At 48.1% G+C, this 14,633-nt stretch overlaps 1 protein-coding gene across 1 annotated transcript; it reads right to left on the bottom strand.

Moving 5' to 3' along the window:
• Positions 1-2,543: 2,543 nt before the first annotated feature.
• LOC120646503 (heavy metal-associated isoprenylated plant protein 33-like) lies at positions 2,544-14,336 on the bottom strand. The gene is made up of 4 exons (XM_039923059.1): positions 14,001-14,336; positions 4,644-4,682; positions 4,417-4,492; positions 2,544-4,280 (listed from the first exon to the last, which is right to left on the bottom strand). The coding sequence occupies exons 1-4, from the start codon at positions 14,334-14,336 to the stop codon at positions 2,731-2,733; spliced, it is 2,001 nt and encodes a 666-aa protein (XP_039778993.1). The 3' UTR covers positions 2,544-2,730.
• Positions 14,337-14,633: the final 297 nt, after the last annotated feature.

Raw genomic sequence — 14,633 nt, 5'->3', positions numbered from 1 at the left:
ATAATATTTATCATAGGTATCAAAGAGTACTAGTACTAGTTGAGTCCGACCAATCGACAAACGTGGCCTGGCTGCTATATATGCTCCACGCTAGCACTGGCTTGCAGGCACTAGTTATTCAAAATCACCTAAACTATCATTAGTTGATTACATGGTGTGCGACGTCTGTCGAAAAAAACATACCTATTTCTAGTTGTTATTTTAATTTAAACTTGAAATGAAGCTCAGATCTGTTGGTAGCTTTGTACGGTATGGAATAAGATGCTTTCACATTTGCAAACCTAAAGGACAAAAAAAAAACAAGAGGAAAAATTCATGACCTGAACCTTGAAAATTAAGATGTGCAAATATACAAATACTGCTTGACTGAATTGAATCTAACTATCTGAGTGTTTTCTCTCTTATCTCTTCTATAATACAACACGACTATTCATTATATTATTTACTTGCTTTATGCTTAGTTTACTAAAATAGGAATCAAAAGGAAGAAACAGGATAACCTTTGATTCATTATATTATTTACTTGCTGTTTTTTTATTGTTTCAGTTACTGGAAATGGATCCTACGGACAACCAAGACGAGTTAATGCACGACCTCATTCGTGATAGTACTGCGTACGAAGCTCCAGAGTTTGATGAGGACGAGAACGATGGCAGCCAATTTTTAAACTTGCATTATCATGGCGACGAGGGCCAAGATATTAGTGGGGAGGAAGAAGAAAATGTCGAGGAAGCCGAGGTATAAAAGTTTAGTGATTCTTTCAGGCATCAGGATAAACGTTTTCTCAATATATATGTTAGGAGCAAGATATTGTTTGTGACACATGCGGCCCAGCTGCGAACTATTTGTGTTATGTTGCTAGCTTTGTTGATGATTTCAGTCTTTGTGTCAGCAGTCGTGCTCCAGCTAAAAACTCTTATGAATATTTCAGTCAATAAGTTACCTAATATCATGATAATTTTCGACTGATTTTCCGGTATGAATATACTCTCGCTACTAATGTCATTCGCAATAAACATCAGAAAAATTCTATATCGTAACCCACATTTGTTCATAGTGTTGGAGACAGGGACAAGGAAACAACTTATGTGGATACTACATATGCGAGTGGATCAACTCTTTTGCAAGTGAAAAAGGGCAAATGACAGTGGAGGCATTCAATGTACGTGAGCACAATCACATCTGCTCATTATTTTAATTCATTATTTTTTATTCTCATGTTTTTATCGAAAAATGTGACAGCGTTGGCGGATGAAAGAAGAACTCATTGAAATCGCTCGGATCAGGGCAATTCAAGAAGCTATATGCGGATTTCTACTCGATGAAGTCATAAATCCTAAGGGCGAATTTCATGGCGATCTCCGTATAAGCGTCGCCCAAGAAGTAATATGCATAGCCATACGTATAAAAACGAAAAGAAAAGAAACATAAAGAAGAAAAAACATTTAGTGCCGGCTAGTTATACCAGCCGGCACTAACCTTGCTGTCAGGACTCGGGCGGGGTCGGGCACGTTAGTGCCGGCTGGTATTACGGACCGGCACTAACATACGCACGTTAGTGCCGGTCAGAGTAGTCAGCACTAACATCTGTCACGTTAGTGCCGGCCATTTAGTGCCGGCCACAGGGACCGGCACTAAACCGTCCTGTGACCGACACTGATGTGCCTTTCTCCAGTAGTGGAGTGTACAATGAAGATCAACTATTACCGCATGAAAAACAATGGAGACGCGCGGTGATGTCAGCTGAGCCAGTCTAGCGCGTCGCCATCAAGCGCAAACACACAGATCCAACGGTCGGTCCATGCATTGCACATAGAAGGTGTGGTAGCCCCAAAATTTAGTCAAACGCAGAGAAGAGAAACGCGTCCCTGCTGTTTGCTATTAATAATCCAATTGTGTTCTGCTTGCCATATACTAGTATTGTAGAAAAGATATATGCTATGGAAGGCATTAATTTATGTCTTAGAAAAACAGATGTTTCCAGAGTATAGTGCTAAATAATATGTGCATATCTGTGCAGCTCCTGCATTTAATTCATGTAGGCAAACACATACCTAGCTATGAAGGTTTCACAACCAGTGCATACCACAATCTTGATGGTCACCCTCCTTTTCTGCCATCATCAGCATCACCATCTCCTTACCATTTAGATACAGTACTGCATTTTCAGTTGACAACATTCCACAGGCATTTCAAAGATATGCAGCTCAACCATTCATTTTCATTCATAAATAATCCACAGATATGGAAAAGGCACACACTGAGGTTAGCCTTGTTTGGCACATGCATTCTTCTACCCATCACACCACGGAGCAAGAAGGGAAGCTACCAGCATCACCTTCTTGACTCTTGAAATCTTAGACTCCTTACGACCACTACATTACGAACTTAGGATAACTACCTTCCTCGTCAAGGAAGTTTTTTTTTTGTCCAACGAAATAAAGGGAGGTGAAAATTAAACAAGCTAACGAAATAAAATGAGGGTAGGGTGGGGCGGGGGTGGGGTGAGGGTGGAGGTGGGGGTGTACGATAGGGTTCAAGCTGCTACTGGTTTAATTCTTATGCATACTGACTACTACTGGTTGTTACTTCGATCATGGTGACGACGGCGCTGTCGGATGACCACCACCTGTGACCAGAGCTGGCTCCCCTCCTTCTTCCTTCTGGTCGACATTGTTGAAAGCTTCAGCAGCAGGAGAGAGCTTGGCCGGCGGCGGCGGCCTTGGCGCCTCACATCACCGAGCAGTAGCTGTTGGGGTTCTCGTCGCTGAACATGTTGTCATGCGGGTGGCGCGGGTAGTAGGACGGGTAGGGCAGCTGCTGCTGCTGCCCGACGTACCCGTACCCGTAGCTGTTGCTGCTCCCGTACCCCATCTGCTGCTGCTGGTAGTACCCGCCGCCGCCATGGACATGGTCGCCGCCGTAGTAGCCCTGGGAGCCATAGTCGCCGCCGTAGTAGCCCTGGGAGCCATAGCCGCCGCCGTTCATCATCATCTGTGGCTGCTGCTGCTGCTGCATCATGGGCCTGTACCCGCCGCCGCCGCCGCCATAGACATGCTGGTTCCCGGCCGCCTGCATCATCTCCTGCCCGTAAGGCATGCCTCCGCCATAGCCGCCGCCGGTATGGCCGGCATGATAGAATCCAGGCGCAAGCGTCGTGCCGGCGCCACCACCGCCGCCCGTCTGCATGCCGTTGCTGTTGCCACCCATGTGGGCGTGGTAGCCCATCGGCTTGCCGCCGGCCTGCATGCCGGCGCTACCTCCCGCTCCCGGCTGCATGCCGTTGCCAGCCATGTTGGGGTGGCCCATCGGCATGCCGCCGGCGACACCTCCCGGCTGCATGCCATGGACACCTCCCGACTGCGGCATGCCATTGCCGGCCATGTTGGGGTGGACCATCTGCATGCCGGCGCCGCCTTCCGGCTGCATGCCGTTGACACCTCCCGGCTGCATGCCCTTGGCCGCAGCCATGTGGGGGTGCCCCATCGGCATGCCGCCCATCATGTTCGGCGGCCTCGTCGTCATGGCCGCCTGCGGCTGAGGCGGCGCCATGCCGCCCATGCCCATCATCGGGCCGCCGACACCTGCGGACGGGCCACCGGCGCCGGAGGCCTTCCTGCCCTGTCCGGGCTGCAGGTTCCCACCGCCTGGGGCGCCGCCCTTGACGTTCTTGCCGCTGCCGCCGGCGCCTCCCTTGATCTGCACCGGCATCACGTTGCCGATGCCGCCTTTCTTGACACCGCTGCCTCCGGCCCCACCGGCGGCCGGCGGCATGGCCATACGCTTCATCATCTTAGTAGTGTCGTCGTCGGCGCCGTCATCCTCGAAATCCTCTTCGTCGACGGCCTCATCGCCGGAGTCGCCGCCGTCGTTGGGAACGTTGAACCTGACAGCCTTGGGGAGGTTCGCCGGCGCCGCAGCCGCCGGGAGCGGCATCTTGCCGCCCATGCCCATAAGCTGAGGAGGAAGGTTAATCCCCGCCTGCATCAGCTGCTGATGCAGCTGCTCGCGAAGCTGCTCCGGAGTCGGTTGCGGCATCGCCATTCCTCCACCGCTGCTGCTGCTTGCAGCACCCGCTCCACCCTTGGGCAGCTGGTCCTCGCCGCCGCCGCCGAGCTGGAGCTGTTGGCCCTGGCTTGGCACTCCAGGGTTGGCGGTGGCGCCCCACAGCCGCGCGGGCTTGCCGGCCTTTTTCAGCTTCACGAAGACAGTGTCCAGATCCATCTGACCGGTCACCGTCACCTTCCCCTCCAGCTTCTCTATGCTGATTAGGTACACACCTGCACATCAATCCAGCACATCTCTTAGTCTCTTAGGGAGAAAAAGTAGAGCACTGAACAGACTGACCTGACAGTGAAAATTTAAAGTAAACAAAAAATTCAAACAGTTTGCGTTTAAAAAAGCTTTCTTTCTTACCTTCAATCTTGTTGAGGACCTTTGTAACCTTCTTCGCGCAGCCATCACAGTGGATCCCCACCTTCAGCACGCAGGTCTAGGAACAAACAGAAATTGTCACTGAAATTGAAAAGACATGCACGGCGAATCGATGATATGAAATCAGATCGCCTGCATCGAACACGAGAAGACGGAACATGGAATGTGTGCGCGTTGCATGGAGTTGAGAAGACGCAAAACAAACTCACCTTCACCCTGAGGATGCCGTCCGTGATCATCCTGACCACCTAAAAAATGCCGCAGCCTGCAATCGCCAAATATAAAAGCACGAGAGGCTAGCTTCAGATCAACGTTTCAAAAAACAACAAAAACAGAGAGAGGCTTCAGATCGGGTGTGAGAGCACTCATCACCCCCGTCTCTGAGAAAACAGCGTGAGAGAGAGAGAGAGAGAGAGAGAGGACTTTGGGCTTGCAACAAAATACTATCTATATTCACATAATCACAGAAATAATAAATCTAACAACAAAATACTGATCATTCACAAAATCACACATAATAAATCTACTAACAAAATACTGTCCATTCACATAATCACGCAAATAATAATAAATCTACCAACACAATACTGTCCTTTATCAGGTGGGAGATTCTCTCCCCTTCCGTTGACCCTTCAAAAAAAAAAAACTGTCCTTCACATACACACAAATAATAAATCTACTAACAAAATAATGTCCAATCACATAATCACACAAATAATAAATCTACCAACAAAACACTGTCCTTTCAAGTAGTCAACAACCCCGTTAGAGTTTGTATTTGCAGAAAACCACGAGCAAGGCTACTAAGAGCCTGCAGTTGGTCCTGGAGACAAAAAAAAAATGGAGGTACGAGGAAGAAGAGAAATCTTCTCCCTATCTCTATATATCTACCAACTCAAGGTAAGCACATGGAGGAGTCTATGCTTACCCCCCCCCCCCCCCCTTTTTTTCCCTTCAGGTCGCCTACGGCCCTGGAAGCTACAGCCTTTGCCTTTCTTCTTCAGAAGATTTGTGAAATGGTGTTGTGAAAAAAGACTAGCCCAAGGGGCCTTTAAATAGGCTATGCCACTAGTCAGGAAGGTGTAGAACTTGTGAAGTATTGTGCTTACCAATGTCAGTTTTCCTTTGTTCTCTTTTCAAAATTCTAATTTTATATATCAGTCCCTCTGTGACTTACACCCAGTTAGTGATTTCTTTGGGCTCTGCAAATAACGTAACTGTTCAACAGGGAATATTCTGTTAAGCAAATGACGGATTTGTCCAAATAATTTGATGGGAACAACCAGTGACTATCATTTCTACTAAAAAAAGAAAGTAAAATGTAGCATTTTAGTGTTAAATTCCAACACACATGGGCTAAACTTTACGAATAGGAAAACTATACAACGGTACTACGTGTTCCACAAGGTAAGCAGAAGGCAGAACCTATAGATATTCATCTACGTAGAGATCATGCAGCGTCGTTACACGTTCCATGCAAAATATTACATCTTGCATGGAAAAAACCATGCAACGTAATAATTATGTTGTGTCGCTACGTACGTGGTTAGTAAAAAACCTCTTACATGGAAATAAATGCCACGTAAGAATTTTGCCGTGTCGTTTTATGGATCGGAGGACGTTATATCTTAGCACGGAAAACATGCAACTTAATGCACGGTACCCATAATAATAATGTAATATACAAGTTTGTTAAGCTCGATTCATTAACGCATTCAATTCGCTGTGTTACTAATCCTATTTGATGAGAGCACATGGAGGCGAGTTAATTGTCGTCATCGCATGCTATGGTCAGTGATCGCAGCAATGCGCGGTACCCGTACATATACACGTGGGACATGCTAGCTATATGTTCCGCAAAATTGCCAAAATTGGCAAAGCATATACGTTACATGCTCGCGCTATAGGCTCGATACACGACAACGACCAAATCATGGATTTAAAGTCATAAGAGTGACATGCTGTTGTTGTTACCACTCAATCATTGAGAAGAATTATTTTATCTAGTACACGACAATGAGCGGTCAAAGGCGATAGATTTGCCAACTCATATCATTGAAAAATGCATAAATACCTGTTAACATGTTCTCAAAATAATTCAGCTAAATTTGATGGAAAATGGATCAGAAAGAGGTGGAAGCATCTCTCTTGGCATGGAAATATTTTGGCAAAGCTCCTATGTGATCACAAATGCTGTTACCCATCCTTATGCTGTCAACCAGGGTTTTCCCCCCAACCCTATTCAGTGAATAGGTTAACCAAGAAACCTGCTTAGAAATAATCTTGCAAAGAGGGGTCTGGGTGCAAAAATCTAGAGAATGGATACACAAAGCTGCAGCCCATGGTAATTTGCTACAGTCCAAGCACCCCCTAACCATCATCGTCCTCTTGTGTCCTTGGAGACGCGGTTGCGTCACTAGAGACGCGGTTGGCGTGGTGCCATTGTAGAGGTGGATGCAGGCCTTGTCCAGCCGGTGCAGACCTCCCACAGCATCCAGTGCAGCCCGCGGGAGAGCGCGGCCTGCATGTCTTGTGCGTCAGTTAGTGAGGCAAAGGAGGAGGATGGTGATGAGTTGGGCTCATTAACTTATCACTCCATTATTGTTTTTTTGTGAAAGATTCTCACCCAATTATGGTGTTTTGGAGTTTTTAGGCTCCTGCCTAAACTTTGCTCTCCTTTTGTTGTTAGTCTGTTAATGTCTTCTACTAGCAGCAGTAACTCCTATTCAACAACTCCTAAACTTTGCCAGCCGTTTTCTCTTTGTTGGTTAGTGTCTTTTAGCTACAAAGTATTTCTCTTTTGTCTCCTGCTCTGTTTAACTTAAACCTCACACTGACAGGCATTGTGTCTAGGTTCATACAGCAAGTATGTGTAACAGCTGTTTTGACTTTTGCTTGATGCGGTGGTGAGGTGTATATATCAAGATTTTTTTTTCAATGACAATTATGTGTTGCTTGTCATATATTAGAAATGATATGGACTATGGAATGCATCAATAATTCATATCTTGAAAACACATAGGTTTACATGGGTATTAATTGATAGTATGAGCATATCTTTGCAGATTTGGCATTTAATTCATGCAAGCATACAGATATCTATGAAGATTTTCACAACCAATGCATTATTTTTTATACTATTGATTGCCAACGTTAGAGATATGCCAAAATATATTCAAGTGCTAAATAAAAGGAAATCTAAATAAACCGATCTTATATATGGAGAGTTTTTATTGCATATCTTATAAATAGATCTCATTTGACTCATGCAAATATAAGAATATCCACCAAGATTTCACAAACCAAATTAAACACAGCTGCATTGATTTTCTGGTTACAGTCCATTGTGGCTGCTAGAGATAGACATGCATGGTCTGCTAGAGATAGATAGCACCACAATTCGTAACTCTAGTTAAACACATGACGTGCAGCAGCAATTTCTAGCGTAGCATAACTTCTATACAGCATTATCTCTGAATCTTATTCAGAGAAAATGTTGCTCCTCGAAGCTCAGTACAACTCCCCCTACTTTGGATGAGATAAGGTTTCCGTGCATGTCCATCCAGCATCCTCAAGCAGCTTCGCCGACCAACGCATTGGCCCGTGGAGAAGCAATAGGCGACGGGCGCGCAGGGCCCGGCCACGGCGAGCCCCGAGCAGAGGAGGAAGCCAGACGCCGCGGGCGCCGCCGCCGTGCTGCGCTGGTCGCTGGCGTCCCCGGCCAGCAATGCGCCGCCTCCTCTATGTTCTGTTCGTATCTTTCTTGACTCGCTGCAACAGACGGCGCCCGCGCGTCCCGCCAGTCGCGGAACACGCGCGCCCGTGCATGTCCTCGCCGTCAAGCTCCGGCATGCCATCACGGAACAGCGAGGAAGCTAAGCTGCCGGCCATTCTGCAGCAGAGCAGAGAGGCTGCGACGAGGCCGGCCGGGACGCACGCGTTCCGCGGCGGCGTTATCCTCCGCGCACGGATGCGGGCATCACGGAACCGGCCGTTCAGTGAAGGCGGGGTAGGAGGAGGTGGAGGCCGGTGCCGGCGACGCCATCGGTGGCGCCGCTCTCTCGTCGGCCGCGCGGCTTATCCCGCCTCCCCACGGAGCGCCGCCAGCAATGCAAATACGAACAGAGCAAGCAAGGGTCTCGGCCAGCCATGCGCGGAGGACGCCGCGCGAGCACCGTCGCCGTGCCGCGGCGGGCGTCCCCGACTGACCAGGGGGGGCGGACGGCGTTCGGTTCACCGTCCAGGGGGGACGGTATTTCATTTACCGTCCGGGCTGGACTGATTCTCAGCCGTCCGATGGGATCTATGCGGCTGGGAATGGATGGACCTGGCGTGCTGGAGCCCGGAGCCATTGGTTTGGGCTTGCGCCAAATGACGGCCCAGTTCCCTCAGCCCATTTGCCTCCATGAGGCCCGAAGCCTCCTGCCGTGCCGCGTTCGTTCCCCTCCGCCGCGACCGCCCTGGTTGCTCGCCGCCGGCGTCGTCATGGCGGGGATGAGCTCGCAGCAAGGAGGGAGGAGTCCGGTGGCGAGGAGGCCGAGGCGAATAGCTCAGGCATCTCCACCTTCCGCTTGGGGCTCATCGTTCATGTATCCATGTCGTTTCAGTTCAGTCCGATGATCCTCTGAACTTTGGTGACAGGCATGAGGTAGCCATTAATAAGCTATCCAATTAAGCTTGTGCCATAGAGGATAGAGCACTAACAATAGCTCTTCGTTATCATCATCATCATATCTATTCCTTCTTGCGGGGTACTGTCATAAAGGTATGGCAAGAGAAAATATAGCAAGACATGAATGAAAGACGTAGACTGAAGCTCCGGCCGGAACTGCTCAAAATGCTATGGAAAAGGAATGAGAAATTTCATGGACAGGAGACATTTGAAGACATGCTGCCTCAGGCATTTCAGATTCAGACTATACAGATGCAGTCTTTTGCTGGAAGTCCAATACGAGCAGTCAATTAGACACCTTAAGCACACTGCAGCCAGCACAGCATGGGACACCTTAAGCTGCTGGTGCATCATCCTGTACAGGGTGTACATGTTTAAGTTTTAACCGGCAAGTGAGTACGATGCTTGCAGAATGAATTTGCACTCCGTTGTAAAATGATATTTGTATTGCCAGATGGTGTCTACAACCTAAGCTTCCATGAATCAAGATAGAAGAAGTCCCTAGTTTCATTCAGAGATACCTGCCTGAATTTATTGTTGGTAGGTTTAAAATCACCGGTAGAGAGAAAAAAAAACAGAATTTCCTGTCTAGTTGCTCTTAAGACCACTAAACTTATATTCAGTATCATTGCAGAAGACATTTCTAACACTAACCACATTTTTAAAGAGTCAATTAGACGATTGCAAATTAAATTTAGAGAGTAAAAGTTTCCACAGTATGCTTGAGCACAAAGTATATTAATCCCTGGATGCCTAGAGCATGCTATGTAATGAAAATAAAAGAAAAGGACAGAAGAAATCAATTCATAAATTGGTTTCTTAGTCAGACATTTTTCAATTACAAATGGACATATATCTTGTCTTTTTTGTTCAGTAGAAGTGTTGTTAATATTTTCTCGACGCTCATACTTGTCTTTTTTTTTTAATAATAATACTAGTCTCTTACTCATGTTTTTCTTTTCTTTGCATAGAGGACTGCAAGCACTCAGTCAATCAGTGATGCATATATGTTTTGCTTTTGCCATTTTGCAAGCAAACATTCTGGTATCATCACAGCCTTAAATAATTCACTGTCCAAGTATCATTTTGCATGAAAGACTGCGGCACATTCTTATGTTCAGAGTTCACTGTCCAAGCATAGCATCATTTTGCAGGAGATTTTTTTCCCCATTTGAGTATACGGAACCCAACAGGAAAACATTCAGAATCCATCCAATAATCATTCAGGCACTCCGCATTCGTTTGAGCATTCAGAATCCATCTAAATATAATCTACAATGTCAATTTAATTTTGAGAACTTCTGAACATGCATTGTGCACAACTGCACATCTCATATTCTCACTCAGTCACAACCACATTCAGTATAGCTGCCAGCCAGAGCGCGCCGGCCGGAGCCCAGCCCCAACAGCATCGCCACGGAGGCCTCCACCCAAGGGCGGAGCTTCATTGGGGCCAAGGGGCCTTGGCCCCCCTGGCCAATGAAAATTCCCACTATGTGAATAATAAAATGGATACTGTTCATTACTGTCGCAAAAGAGTGGCCCCTCCTCGTTTGTCTGAAATTCAAGATCAAGCTCCGCCACTGCCTCCACCGACTCCGACGTCTCCGTGGCCATGACCCTGCACAAACGCAACCAAGCAGGCCATGCCGCCATGGCCAGTTGGCCACCGCGCGCTGAACGGAACTTGATCTGTAGTGAGGAGGGAGGTCAGCCACCTGGCCGCTTCGGGCGACCGACGGCGCGCCCATGCCACTAGGTTGAGATAAGGTTTCCATGCATGTCCATCCAGCATGCTCAAGCAGCTTCGCCGACCAACGCATTGGCCCGTGGAGATGCAATAGGCGACGGGTGCGCGGGCCCGGCCACGGCGAGCCCCGAGCAGAGGAGGAAGCCAGACGCCGTGCCGGCCGTCCGGCTGCGCTGGCCGCTGGCGTCCCCGGCCAGCAATGCGCCGCCTCCTCTATGTTCTGCTCGTATCTTTCTTGCCTCGCTGCAACAGCCGGCGCGCGCGCGTCCCGCCAGTCGCGGAACACGCGCGCCCGTGCATGTCCTTGCCGTCAAGCTCCGGCATGCCATCACGGAACAGCGAGGAAGCTAAGCTGCTGACCGTTCTGCAGAGCAGAGACGTACGCGTTCCGCGGCGGCGTTCTCCTCTTCGGACGCGCGGCTTCTCGCCTCGCCATGGCGACACAGCGCCGCTGGCGTCCGCGCCGTGCCGGCCACGTGCGCCGGCGTCCCCGACCGACCAGAGGGGCGGACGGTGTTTCATTTACCGTCCTGTCCGGGCTCGAGTGATTTTGAGCCGTAGGATGGATGCTGTGCGGCTGGGATCGGTCCTCTCCAGCTGGAGCGGGAACGTTGGTTTGGGCCGCGCCAAGTGAAGGCCCAATTCCCTGAGCCCATCACGTTGTTGAGGGGCTTCCGTCCAGGGGCCGTCATGGCCGATCACCGTCCAGGGGCTTCCAAACCTAGTACAAGATTCACCACGGAACAGAGCATGCAGCAGCGAAGTGCTTGGCTCTGCATTGTTCCGGCGCGGCCGGCTGCCGGCCGCGTGCGCGTGCGTCCACGACCGGCCCAGGGGTGGACGGCATTCGGTTCACCGTCCAGTGCGGATGGTATTTCATTTCCCTTCCGGGCTCGGGCTGGACTGATTCTGAGCCGTCCGATGGGATCTTTGGCGCTTTTTTCATTTTTATATTTAATAAAAAACAAAATTTCAAAAATATATGCTGAATAGAGAAATTTTCAAAAATGGGTGTCTGTCGCCCTCTTAATAGGCGACAGAGTGACTGTCGCCCATCCAGTGGGCGACAGGATCTAAATGTAAAAAAAAATTTACATTTAGGTCCTGGCGCCTAGTGCCCATTGAACAGTAAAGTTGTAAAATTGATATAAAATCATAGAAAAATAAAAAAAATACAAACTCAACTGTTCAGGATTCTATGAAACAATATCTACAACTTTTGTTACATAAAGTTTTTCATTTGATCAATGTATCTTGCTCTATTTTAAATATCAGTTTAATGCACTTTTATTTAAATCTCAAGATCCATCCTTTGGATGCATGTCATCTTTGGCCAGAGTGTTGCATATGGTGAGCATAGGTTTGTACAAAATTGGTAGGCCTAGAAAATATTTCTAGAATAAGTTTTTAAATTAGATTTTGCAATATGTCTAGTTTAAATGTGTTATTTATCCATGCTGCTATACTGAGTATTAGAAGCCATAACTTTTACACTACCACTATTTTATTTCCTAAGAGCTATAAAAAAAAGTTTGGTAATTTTAGATAAGCACAACTAGACCAAATGAATTATTTTAGATTTTTTTAGGTACAAGAACTATTTTTTTGATTTAGATAAATTGATCAAATGAAAAACTTTATGTAACAAAAGTTGTAGATATTATTTCATAGAATCCAGAATAGTTTAGTTTGTATTTTTTTATTTTTCTATGATTTTATATCGATTTTACAAGATCACTATTTAATGCGTCCTGGGCACCATGATCTAAATGTAAATTTTTTTACATTTATGTCCTGTCGCCCACACCTATTTTTGAAAATTTCCCTATTCGACATATATTTTTGAAATTTTGTTTTTTTAAATATAAAAATGAAAAAGGGCCGGATCTCTGCGGCTGGAAATCGGAGCTGGCGTGCTGGAGCCCGGCGCGTTGGGTTGGGCTGCGCCAAGTGACGGCCCAGTTCCCTCAGCCCATTTGCCTCCGTGAGGCCCGAAGCCTCCTCCCGGGCAGCGTTCCCCTCCGCGACCGCCCTGGCTGCTCGCCGCCGGCGTCGTCATGGAAGGGATGAACTCGCAGCAAGGAGGGAAGAGTCCGGTGGCGAGGAGGCCGAGGCGACTAGCTCAGGCGTCTCCACCTTCCGCTTGCGGCTCAGCGTTCATGTATCCGTGTCATTTCATTTCAGTTCAGTTCGATGATCCTCTGAACTTTGGTGGCAGGCATGAGGTAGCCATTAATAAGCTATCCAAGCTTGTGCCATAGAGGATAGAGCACTAACGATAGCTCTTCGTTATCATCATCATATCATATCTATTACTTCTTGCGGGGTCCTGTCAGTGTCAGTGCTGCCGTGCTGCGCTATTGCATCACGAGAGCTAATGATGCCATAACTTCTATACAGCATTATCTCTGAACCCGTAGAGCTAATGATGCACCAGCAGTAGCAGTAGCTACTTCTCAATTTTTCCTGTGTTATTAAAACTATGCTATTACATTGTCAACCTACGCCCTTCTTGAACTCATTTATCAATGACAAAAGTTCATATTGTTCGAATAGCAGGAATTCTATAACGATGTATTCTGAACTGCAGCTGAATATTGTGTATGCACGAGTGACACGAGATGGAGGCTTGTAGTAACTAGCTAGATTAGGATCGACATACGGTAAATGTACTGATCCATACGGTAAGTTATGTTTACACAACATGGATGAATTGGCATTGCATTTTTCCAAGTCTAGCTAGGCCATCACATTCACACGCATGTCTTCAATTTCTTGCTACTCCATACTATGCGTCACGAAGCACAATGCTGCACCGATCTGAACGTATCATTGCGTTAGATAAGACTGGATCTGTTACTCCCTCCGTCCCATAATATAACCATTTCTAGGTTTGGTCAAAATCAAATTTGTTCAACTTTGACTATAAATAGTAAATAATTTATAAAGATCTATAAGACAAAAATAAAATAACTAGATTCGTTATGAAAGCAATTATTATAATATATATAAGTGTGTTTATTTAAAATAATTCATTCATAAAAATATTGATGGTCAAAGTTGTAGTACAAATTTAACTTTGATCAAACCTAAACATGCTTATATTTTGCCATTTTGGGACAGAGGTAGTACAATTTTCCATGCCTGTCCATCCAGCATCCTCAAGCTGCTCCGCCGACCAACGAAGGATGTAATCCCTCGCCATGGGGCGCGCGCGGAGAAGCGATAGGCGCGCGATGGGCGCGCGTGGGGCCCAGCCACGGCGAGCCCCGAGCAGAGGAGGAATCCTAGCGTCGCGGGCGGCGCCACTGCGCCGGCCAGCTGCGCTGGGCCGCTGGCGTCCCCGGCCAGCAACGCGGCGGCCGGCGAGGACGCTTCGTCCGTTTCTTTCGTTGGTTTCCCGCCGCGCAGCAAGAGCCCGTCCCGCCAGTCGAAGAACACGCGCGCTCCGGCAATGTGCTCGCCGTCAAGGTCCGGCATGCCATCACGGAACGAACTGGCTGCAGAACAGGGAGGACGCGACGAGACAGGCCGGGACGCGCGGGCTCGGCGGCGGCGCTCTCCGCGTCGGTCGCGCGGCTTCTCGCCTAGCCACGGCGATGGGGCGCACGGCGGCAACCAAGAAACCGGCCGGCGACCCACCCGGCCAGGCAGCACCCAGCGTCCAGCCGCCCTCTGGCGCGACGAAACGGGAGCGTGCGGCAATGCGGGTACGAGCCGTTCGCGGAGGAGCAGAGCACCGTCGTCGTGCGTGCCGGCCAGCCGTGTGCGCCGCGG

Source organism: Panicum virgatum, chromosome 8K, assembly GCF_016808335.1.
Source record: "Panicum virgatum strain AP13 chromosome 8K, P.virgatum_v5, whole genome shotgun sequence".
NCBI lineage: Eukaryota > Viridiplantae > Streptophyta > Magnoliopsida > Poales > Poaceae > Panicum > Panicum virgatum.
The sequence above is the reverse complement of the archived record's forward strand: the minus strand, read 5'-3'. Positions and strand labels throughout refer to the sequence as shown.